This window comes from Antechinus flavipes, chromosome 3, assembly GCF_016432865.1.
Source record: "Antechinus flavipes isolate AdamAnt ecotype Samford, QLD, Australia chromosome 3, AdamAnt_v2, whole genome shotgun sequence".
Lineage (NCBI taxonomy): Eukaryota > Metazoa > Chordata > Mammalia > Dasyuromorphia > Dasyuridae > Antechinus > Antechinus flavipes.
In genome coordinates, this window is record NC_067400.1 from 280,844,839 (window position 1) to 280,855,943 (window position 11,105).

The 11,105-nt window shown below is 38.5% G+C and overlaps 1 protein-coding gene across 2 annotated transcripts in view; it reads right to left on the reverse strand.

Annotated features, from left to right (window-relative positions):
* PDK3 (pyruvate dehydrogenase kinase 3) overlaps positions 1–948 on the reverse strand; it is a 95,646-nt gene extending 94,698 nt beyond the window's left edge. The window contains exon 1 of one of the 2 annotated variants that reach the window (XM_051985086.1): positions 603–948. In XM_051985086.1, the coding sequence (XP_051841046.1) occupies positions 603–708 (106 nt within the window). In that variant the 5' untranslated portion in view covers positions 709–948. The remainder of the gene's footprint in view (positions 1–602) is intronic. The other variant, XM_051985085.1, reaches the window with a different exon arrangement.
* Between the last annotated feature and the right edge of the window lie 10,157 nt (positions 949–11,105).

Consider the following 11,105-nt stretch of genomic DNA (forward strand, 5'->3'; position numbering starts at 1 on the left):
TTCCACTCAACTAGGATTCCTAGGCTTCAGATCCTGCTATCCTTTCCCTTTCACATCCACAAATCGCAAATTCTGAGACAGGTGAGTTAACTCAGGTGGGGCAAAAAAACAAACAAAAAAAAGTGACTCTCTCGTTCTGCGGGGGCTCGTGGGCGCAGGGGGCCTGGCTCGCGGGAAAGGCTTCCAACAAGGGGTAACTCATGCCGCGGAGATCGGGGTGGGGAGCTCCGGTCTCCCGTTTTATTATTTCGAGGAAAAGGCCTCAGGTGAGCCGGGCCGCAAGCTTGAAAAAGAAGAGACCAGGCCAGGTTGTTGAGGATGCTTCTGGCCCCAGGACCAGGACTTTCTCTGGTCTGCTTGGAGGGGGAGCGGGGTAGACGCAACCCCCTCCCCCCCATTTACCCCTCCCCACACACGCGCACACCCGCACGCGCGCGTACACACACGCGCGCAACATCAGCAGAGAAAACAAAATACGCCATCCCGCTTGCTCACCAAGGCCGTGCAGCCTAGCCGAGAGGGACGTGCGCTGGGGCCACCAGGTCTCGAACCCGGGGACCTGTTCCCTCCCTCCTCCCTCCCCACGCCGGGCATTCACTCACCAAAGTCCAGGAACTGCTTAATGGAGAGCGGCGACGGAGAGAAGCGGGAGTAGCGCTCGATTTGTTTAGGGACCGGCTGCTTCAGCAGCCACCGGTAGAGCCGCATCTTTCTTGGACCCCGGACCTAGCGCGCCGCGGGGCGCCGCGGGGGGAGGAGGGGCGGCAGAAGAAAGAGGAAGCTCCGCGTCTGGAGACGCCGGGGCGGAGCAGAGCAGAAGCTAGATAAGGAGGGGAAGACAGCGGTGGCGCGACCGGCCGGTGCAGCACCCTTGGGCCGCGCCGAGCCCTCTCTGCGGGAGAGAGGATGCAGCCCCGGAGCAGCCGCCGTTCCAGCAGCGGCTCCTCGCGCCCTCTGCGCGCGCGCCCTGGCTCCCTTCCCCGCCTCCCCGGGATCCGGGGAACGTTCGCCGAGCGCGCGCCGCTCCCGCCTCAGCCCCGCAGAGGCTGCTACTGGAGCAGCAGCAGCCACGCTACCCCCGGAGCATCTTGCTCGCCTCTCCTCCCACTCCTCCGCGGCTGCTGCCAACCCACCGGGCGGGCGGTCCGTCTGCTTCCCACTCCCCGCCCTGCGAGGCGGAGTTCGGCCACAGGCTGCCCCTTCGCCCGCACGTACACACCCGTACACACCCGAGGCGAGAGAGCTAGAACCACCGCCAGATCTGGTTCCTCATTGGCCCCGGGTTTTGACCTCGTTTTCGTTTCCCCCGCGATTTGACCGATCCCGAGGCGCGTGCTCCAAAGGGTCAGACCCTAGAGCCAAACACCGGAGAGCGACGCCCCTCACTTCTAACTGCAACACTCTCAGCTCCACCCCGAGGTCTGTGACCTTCCACGCCTTCCTGGTGTCAGGGGATGAGGGAGATCCACGGGGTCTCCCGGGATCCCGCTCCGATCCATACACTGGGGACCCATAGTTCTCCCCCTCAACTCTGATGCTCCTGTAGGTAGGTGTAGGTTTCACCTTGTTTTGTGCTTTCCTCATCAACAGAGTTTTAATGCAAGGACTTCGAGGTGAGGGATCGACCTGGTAAGGGTTGACATACCATATGGGTTCTTCCTAGGTGTCTCCACAGTTACCTGAACAAATTTCCCGGTGCACTACTACTAAAAAAAAGAAGCCTGAGTCTTTTCCCTCCAATTGACATTCTTGGTCCTGTGCAATCTACCACTTGTGTGACCCAGGACAAACTCCAATTGGATTAGACTCTTGGATATACATATCTATTTTTTCTTTTTCTTAATTTTTTTCCCTCTATTTCAAGTGGTCTACCTTTAAGGTTAATTGGAGTCTTTTTCCTGTGATTTCCTTAAACCACCACCCCCCTCTCATTTTTTTAACATTATTTTGGGGAAAGGTACAGTTCCCCCTTCCCTAACCTCTCAATTGCTCTCTTGAAATCTCCTTCCTTTGAAATCCTATTCATATTCTAGTGCTACTGCTCCTTTATCCATATCTATCTATATACACACATACATACAATATATATATATGCATATATATATATGCATGTACGTATTATGTATATGGGTCAAAAAGGATTTTATATGAAAGTGAATTTCTACTGATTGCTATTCATATTTTAAAATATTAGTATAAATTTGACATAAAAGTAAAAAAAAATGCCTCCCTTTTCTATATCCCCTTCCAAACTTCCTTCACGTTTCTATTTATTTAATGTTTGATCTTTTTATCTTAAAAAAAATTAAAAATCCCATCAACGCCACCCTTCCACTACCAAATAGAACTACTTCTTTGTAACAGAGTAAGTAGAGTCAAGCAAAATAGATCAACAATGCCATGACCATATCTGAAAATAAATTTTTCATTCTACACCTCTAGTAGTTTCATTCTGCATACTTGGGCATGTCTTCTTAGGTCATTTGTTAGTGAATCTAAAATTAACATTCATAAGTCTTTAAAAGTTGTTTTCTTTTTCATTATTGTGATCATTGTGTCAGTTGTCCTCCTGGCTCTACCTACATGGCATATGCCATCCTATTTTGGCTCCCTAAATGCCCTTTCATTGCTTTTATTATACTTCCCCTTGTATTCAAATTTAGTTTTATTTTTAAGCTTATGTCATATGTTCTTGTATTCCATTTACACAATATTCAGCACATATTATGATCGATACTTTAAAAACATATTGAGTTATATTGAAAAACTATTCCTTTGATATTTCAGTTCAACAAATGTTTGTGAAACATCTGTGTGCTAGTCACTATACTAAATACTGAGGATACAACGACAAAAATCAAATAGCCCTTTATCTTCAAGGAGCTCCCAAAAAATATGTAACAGAGATAAAATACTGTATAATTACAAATTTTAGGAAAGAAAGCGCAATAATGGTTAAGAGATGTCTGAAATAACCTAGATGTGGATTTACATGCCTCTTTTTGTTGCTGTGGACAGGAAAACCAGGACTGAAAATTAATTTCTCTACTTGGAGAAAGATCTGGAAAAAGGTACTTTAGATGCCCAAGCAGACACTTCCAGAGGTTTTCTACAGAAGTCTGTAAGAGATCAGAGCAGTGTATTGGTAGATTATCACCAGGGTTATCCTGTTTGCCTGCCACAGATACAAAGAATACCTTGACCTTGGTTGCATGGCTGTTTAATTGGGAAAAAAGAGGATATGAACTTAGGTGTTCACATTCAAGAACCAATATTTGTATAGTTTTTTTTACCTATAATCTTTGTTGACTTTTTAAAATAACTTCATTAGAATTAACACTACCAAGCAGAACCAGGAAAACATTGTACACAGTAACAGCAAGATTATGTGAGGATCTACTATCATAGACTTAAGCTTTTCTCAGCATAGTGGAGTTCAAAGACAATTCCAGTGGATTTGGGATGAAAAATGCCATCCCTATCCAGAGAAAGAACTACCGAGACTGATGAGGATTAAAGCATACATTTTCATTCTTTTTCTTTTTTTGTGGTTTCCCCCTTTAGTTCTCTTTTTTTCCCCCACAAAATGATTAAAATAGTAATATGTTTAAAATGTTTACTTCTTCTGAACATGTTGCTAATTTTCACCCCTTCATTTTTCTTTTGCAGATTATCATGCAATATTTAACTATCTGAATTTTTACAAATAATAAACTCCTATTAAGAAAGAACACCAGACTGAAAGTCAGAAGACCAGAATTTGAATCCTGACATCAATTAACTAACCAATGACCATTTTACTTAACAGAAATTAAGAGAACTTTCTCACAGTTCCAAAAGACCAATGATGAAAAAGGTTATTCAGAATTCTGAAATTTGTATTGCTTTACATATTTAATTGATATCATGTTGTTTTTATTCTCAGTGGGTGAAGGAGGAACAGGGAAACTCAAAATTTTTAAAGTAAATGTTTAAAAATAAAGAGAAGAGAAAAATTAACTAAACCAGAAGAATAGAATTGGCATGATATATTAGTAGTTATACTGTTAGGGACTTTTGCGTAATTGTTTCAGGGAATGAGATTTTTTGGAGTGTTCAGAATTATCTGTTATATAAAAATCATTAATATTATTATTTTATTTCATTTTTAGGAGCGAGAACTTAACCCCAAATGCCTCAGATTTCTCCTCTATAAAATGATGACCTTTATAGATGGGAAAAAAGTGCTATATAAAATTAATATCTTGGATTTTCATGCATTTAAACACATCTCATTTGCTTTCACAAATAAACTTCTCAAAGTAGATTGTGTGTATATATATATATATATATATATATATATATATATATATATTTGGCCTATTAGAATATTTCACATTTAGACAGGGCTGACTATTTCACAAAACTCTTTTCACAACTACCCCAGGGAGGTTGATTTATGTGTTATTCTCATTTTATAGATGAATTTGTTTAGACTCAGAAAAGTTATTTGTTCATGGTCCCATAACTGATAAAGCCCATAATCAAGATAGAACTCAGATATCCTAACTCCAAGTCCAGTGCTTTCATCACTGGCTTAAGAAACTAAGACATTAGTTTAAGGTGATGCTAATAGATTTTACTGTAGAGATTTAGTATAGTAATGGGATCAGCTTTTTCCTTCTGAGGATTTTTTAATTACTCAGAAACTTATCTTTAATTAATATATCTTTCATTCCCATAGCAAGTTAGGTACTAGGAAGCAGAACATTTTCAGTGGAATCTAGCATTTACTAAGTTGCCCACTAAGAAAAATATGCAGTATGATCTAAACAAATTACTGAAACATGGAAGAAATTACTTATTATATCTATGAATCGAGAAAGATTCATGACCAAACAAGAGATAGATTCATTGGAGATAAAAATGGATAATTTTGATCACAAAGTTGTTTTGTTCACAAACAAAACCAATGCAGCTTAAATTGGAAGAAAAACAATAAACTGGGGGGGAGGATCTTTACAAGAAGTTTCTCTGCCAAATGTATTATTTCTGAAATATATAGGGAAGCAAGTCAACTTTACCAAAAGAAAAAAGATTCTCTAGTTAATAAATGGGCAAGAAATATGAATAGGCAGTTTTCCCAGGAATTAGTCATATGAAAAAATGGACTAAATTGCAAATAAATGTACTACCTCATACCCATCAGATGGCTAGGATGACAAAAATTGGAGGGCTGTGGAAAGACTGGTACACTAAGGTACTGTTGGTGGAGCAGTGTACTTGTCCAGTCATTCTAGAGAACAATTTGAAACTTTTTTTTAAATAGCTCTATGTTCGTAGAGCTATAAAACGGCATATCCTTTGATCCAATGAATGGGTCCATTCCCCAAAGAGATCAGAGAAAGAAAAAAAAAAAAAATAACACCCACGTGCACACACACAAAAAAGATTAGCAGCTCTTTTTTTTTTTTATGATGATAAAGAATTGGAAATTAGTGGGATGATCATCTGTAATGACCGCGTATTTAAAATCAGCCGGAGTCAGGAATTCAGGTTAAGGGAAAAATCTTCAATATTTATTGAAGTGAAGAGATGAATAAGGATTGCGATAGCAAATATAGGCAAGAAAGATTGCGATAGCAATATGGGCAGTTGCGACAGGAAGCCAGCTAATGGAGAGAGATCTGAGCTGAGCAAACCGTGGCAATGGCAATGCCAAAAGTTTCTCCTTCCCCTTCCTTTTCCACTCCCCTGCCTCCACCCACCAAAATCGTCATTTCCTATACAACACATCAGGACTTGCACAAAGAGTGGGAGGGGGCCATTCTTTCTCCAAGCTTATATATTAATAGAGTATGGTCCAATTACTATTTAGCCTCATGTGCTTGGGATCTCAGTAAATCAACTCAAGCCTCAGCCCATTACAATCATCAGTTGGCAATTATCTGAACAAGTTATGATATATGAATGATGTAATACCATGGTGCTGAAAGAAATGGTGGAATTTCAGAATTGATTTTTTTAAATTCAATATGCTCCTGTGAACTTGGCATAGCTCAAATTAATGGGTCTGGGAAAAGCACTTTTTAGTTGGCTGAAACAAACATAGGGAACATAGGGGAAGACTGATTGCTATCTTCTGTGTTACCCCCACATCTAAAAATCTCTCTGAATTTTCTGCTATTCTCTTTGAGTTAAGATAACATATATGGCAGACTTCCTTTTGCTACTAGCACTGCCTTTCCCCTTTCAATTATCTGAAGGCTTCAATGAAATAAAAAATTAGTACTTCCAGGAAAAAAATCAAGAATTCCTATTTTACTTTATTTCCTCTTGCATTATCACTTGTTTTTTTGTTGAGTTTTGTTTTTGTTTTTGATTTTTGAGAGAGTTGAGTTAATTGAAAATACCCAGGGATGGAACTATATGTTATTTCCAGACAAAATGTTTGGGATCAAGCACTTGCCACAATTTGGAATATGCCATGTTATTAATTTTTAAGGCGAATTTCAAAATCTAAATATGAAAAGATGTCAATTAGGCCAATTCGCAGGGGTCATCCTGTTTTATGATATTTGAAGAAAATTTGCATGGAATAATTGTTCAAAGTATTATTCATTCTTAAAATAATTTGTTCCTTTCATAACTTTTCCAGGTTTTGAAGATGAAGACAAGAATAGCTACTATGTGCCAAAAGGACAAGAATAGGCTTATTTTTGAAACATTGGGTTTCATCTACATAAACTGCTCATACAAATAAGTATTATTTTTAAAAAATAAGGTTAAACTTTTTTTATTATTATCCATCATTATATATCTTTTCCAGAAAAGATGATTAGTGAACTTTTGTCCTGGTCCCATTGTCTTGATTAGTGTGTTGTAGATTCCCCACAATTTCAAAATAGACACCAGTCATGGCTTTCTTTAATCCTAGGCCTTCTTCCTTTTACTGTCCTGCTGTACCCAACTCACCCTCACCACTAAGCTTTTTCCAGTTGTGGAACCATAATCTAATTGTAGCCCTTTCTAGACAAGGCAGCTATGGAACCATAATCTAATTGTAGTCCTTTCTAGACAAGGCAGCTAAGCGGATGTGCAGTTTTCCTCAGATAGTTGAAGGGACTGCAGGATCATAGGAAGTGAAAACCATATGGGATGGGAGAAATCTAAGAACTTTTGAAACCAGGAGAGGACAAGGGACTTTGTGCACACCTTTCAGCACTAACTACCTGCTAATTGTAAAGGAAGAGCAGTTAGCCAGAAGTGAATATAAAACCTTGTTTGATTCACTGACCCATTTAAGAATTCGCTTTCCTAGACAGAATTTGCTGTCTCCCTGGGACCTGATGAGCTTATCGCCCTCCCTTCCTCATCCTCTGCTTTATATTGATGGTTGTTGGAACTAGCATGACTTACCCTTAAATCTTATTTATTTGCCTTCTGAACTTTCTAATGGATTTTCTCTATAGATAGTGGTAAGCTGAATTTTATTGATTTTGATTGAGTGTTTGCTACTAATGAGTGAATCACAGCATGGAGAAGACAACTGGAGACCTCTGGATAAGTAACCCAGCACTAAACTGAAATCCCCTATTAAAGCTCGCTTTTACTTTCTGGAGAGAAAGAAAGGCTTCCAAATCAATACTGCCATTGCTACTTAAAAGGATGTGTTAATCTCTCCTAGACCTCCACTCACCATTCCTGTAGCTTTCTAAATCACAATACCCCTGTCAGAGCTGCCACTTCCTTATTTGTGTAGTTCCTCCCAATTAGAATATGAGATCCTCATGTACAGGAAATGTTTTGGTTTTGCCTGTTTTCTAGAGCTTAATACATTAAGCACATAAGTATTTTTTCATTTATTTATTGTATTTTTTTTTCTCATTGAAACATGAGATTTTTCCATTTGTTCAGGATCTAAAATTTTTCTCAGTTAAAAAATAGAAATAAAGGTTATAGAAAGATAAAGGAATTAGGAACCTGTAGAACTGGGTTCTGGCTCCAACTCTGTCATTGGCTAATTGTAGCTGTGTCCTTGGATCCCTTTTAGCTTTGATATTCTGTAATTTTGATTATCTGTATGTGACTAAGGCAGGTGTGAGAAATGGAAATCTTTTTTTACTGTATGTGTTTAATTTACAAATTAAACATAAATTAAACACCTAGCTCAATGCCTTGAGTGCTAAGTACAATTCTTTGACTAACAAGCATTAACTGAATGTTATATTCCAGTGCAACATAGCTTTAATGTGCATATTTTCCAAAACAAAAATTAGGATATGTTGCCTATAAAGAATGTTTCTTTTTGCCAAGCCTTTTTAGAATTATGATATTTTCCCTTTGAATTCAAACTGTCCTAGGAAATCTGAAATGTAGGGTCTAAGCAATCATAAGGAATTGAGGCAATCTAACCCTTTCTTCTAGGTTTACCTCAGATACTACCTCCAAGAAAACTTTCTCTGATTCCATCCCCCACTGATTTTTCCCTCTTATCTGAATTCCCCTTGTACTTTCTTGGTATCTCTATGACATATCTGGTGTTACAGTGGATAGAGTACCAATTATGAATTCAAGAACACTTACCTTCTGGAGTTCAAATCCAGCCTCTGATGTTTACTTAGCAATGTGATTCTGGGCAAATCACTTAACTCTGTTTCTCCACTGTAAATAACTGGAGAAGGGAATGGCAAACCACTCCAATATTTTTGTCAAGAAAACCCTAGTGGGTCACAAAGAATGGGACACAACTGAACACATGATCCATCCCATGCTATTTTGTACTATTTTATTATCATATTAATTAGTATATATTCTATTTTTATTATATATTATATTAATTAAATATATAGTTTGTCTTCCAGCCCCTCTTCTTTATGCTGTAATCTTTAAGATAGTGACTACTCTGTTCCTTTTTACATTTCTTGCCTGTTCTAGCACCAGGAATCATAAGGCCTTATTGTTGCTAGAAATCAAGATTTGAAGAAGTCTTAGCACCTACTCTTCTATCCACACAGATCCAGGAATATGGGGGCTGAAGCCTCCTGCACTCCATTGGGTGGCCTCTGGCCATAGGTCACATGGCTGCCTTCTGTGAAGACAGTAACTAATTTACCCTCTATCTCCATATGCTATATAAGAGTGCAAATGAGAAAACATAACCTGCAGATCACTACTAAGGGCACAAGTGGGTACTACTGATATAAGCATGGGAAGCAGCCAACCATTCTCACACAAAGTCAGCATCTCTAATTTTCCTGCAGGCCCCATTCCTTAACTTAACTTCCTTTACCAACAAACCTCTGGACCCAGTATCAGCTCAACTTTACTGTTTGAGAGAAACAAGAATATGTCTTCTCTAACCACATACTGCCCAAAATTAGTAGCTTTTTTCATCATGTGTGATTTATCATAGATGCTTAGATCCCCTTTTCTAAGAAATGGAATCTTCCAATCAGCTAATATATTCCCTATCCTAAAAATAGCAAATTTCACCTCGGGTTCCCTTAATCCATGTGATTCAGAACTGACCTTTCCTGAGGCAAACAAAAAAACAAAAAAAAACTTATCATCTTACCACTCACTTCTCCCTATTCAATTAGCCCTACTCCTGACTAGATTCAAGCTACTTTGCCTTCCATTGTTAACATACCCCTACCTTCATCCCATATCTCATGCTGTCATACACTCTTTCCATCTTCTTACACTCTTCGGAATCTGCTTTTCTCTTTAATCAAATTCATCTTCTCAAGAAGATGAAGCCTCCTTCTCTAATGCCATTTCCTCTTTTTTTGTCATTCCTCATAGTGGGCAGTTGGCAGACTCCTAACTCCCTGTGGCTGCTTCAGACCAACTTTCAGGGCCATCATTTAGCAACTTTTCCTAGAAGGCTCATTCCATCCATCTCCCTTTCTTCATTTCCTCCTTTTGCTGTTATCTACAAACCTACAGGTCATTCGGCTTTCTTTTCCAAAGAGAAATCTCATGATAATTTTCCCTCATTCCAGTCCTTGCCCTCATACATGAAGGCTTCAATGTGACAAGATATGCTCTTGAATGCTTTGGTTTTCCTTTTTTATCAACTTCATTTCATCTGATCTTCATTTCTCTTTTACCTCAGCCACCTAAAAGAAAAATAAAACCTTAGCCATCAATATAACCCAAACCGTGCTATCCCCAAGATCTTAAGCTGTGAAATTTTCCCTTATAATCATCTATCCTTCCTTCTCCCTCTACTTGACTTTTCCCACACTCATTTCTCCCCTAGCCTCCTCATTCAAAATATACATATACATACATCTTTACATATACAAACATGTATAAATAGCACAATATTATAGTATTACACATATGTATGTATGTATATGCATACACACACACACACAGAACAGCATTCAAGAATAAGCCTTAAGAAAACAGTAAATTATATATGTGTGTATATAAAACACACACACACATATATAAAACAAATGTATAACACTGTAATATTGTGTTGTTTATACATATGTGTTTTATGAATAGATGTATGTATATATGTATACATGCATACACACAGAGAGAACAGTACTCAGGAATAAACCTTATGGAAGTGGTAAATGATATATGTGTATGTATGTGTGTGTATAATACATATATGTGTAATACTACAATATTGTGCTGTTTATACACATGTGTTTTATGTATAGGTTTATGAATATATATATATGCACATATATACATATGTATACATATATACATATATATACATACACAGAGAGAACAGTACTCAGGAATAAGCCTTAAGGTGGTAAATGATCTAGCAAGGAAGACTAGTCAGATAACAAAGAGAACCAAGAAAAATCAATGTCACTGAAGCAAAAGAAAAGAGAATACCCAAGAAAGGAAGATAGTACATGTATGCATATATATGTACTATAGATATATATATGCATATATATATCTATAGTACATATATATGTATCACTGCATATGCATATATATATGCATATAGTACATATATATAAACATGTTACTTCTGCCAAGAGACTCCTGCTATCCCTGTTTTCAGTCTCTCCTTTCTCAAATCTACTCTCTATACAACTAGCAAAATTTTCCTAAGGCATAGGTCTTGTCAGATTAATTTTCCT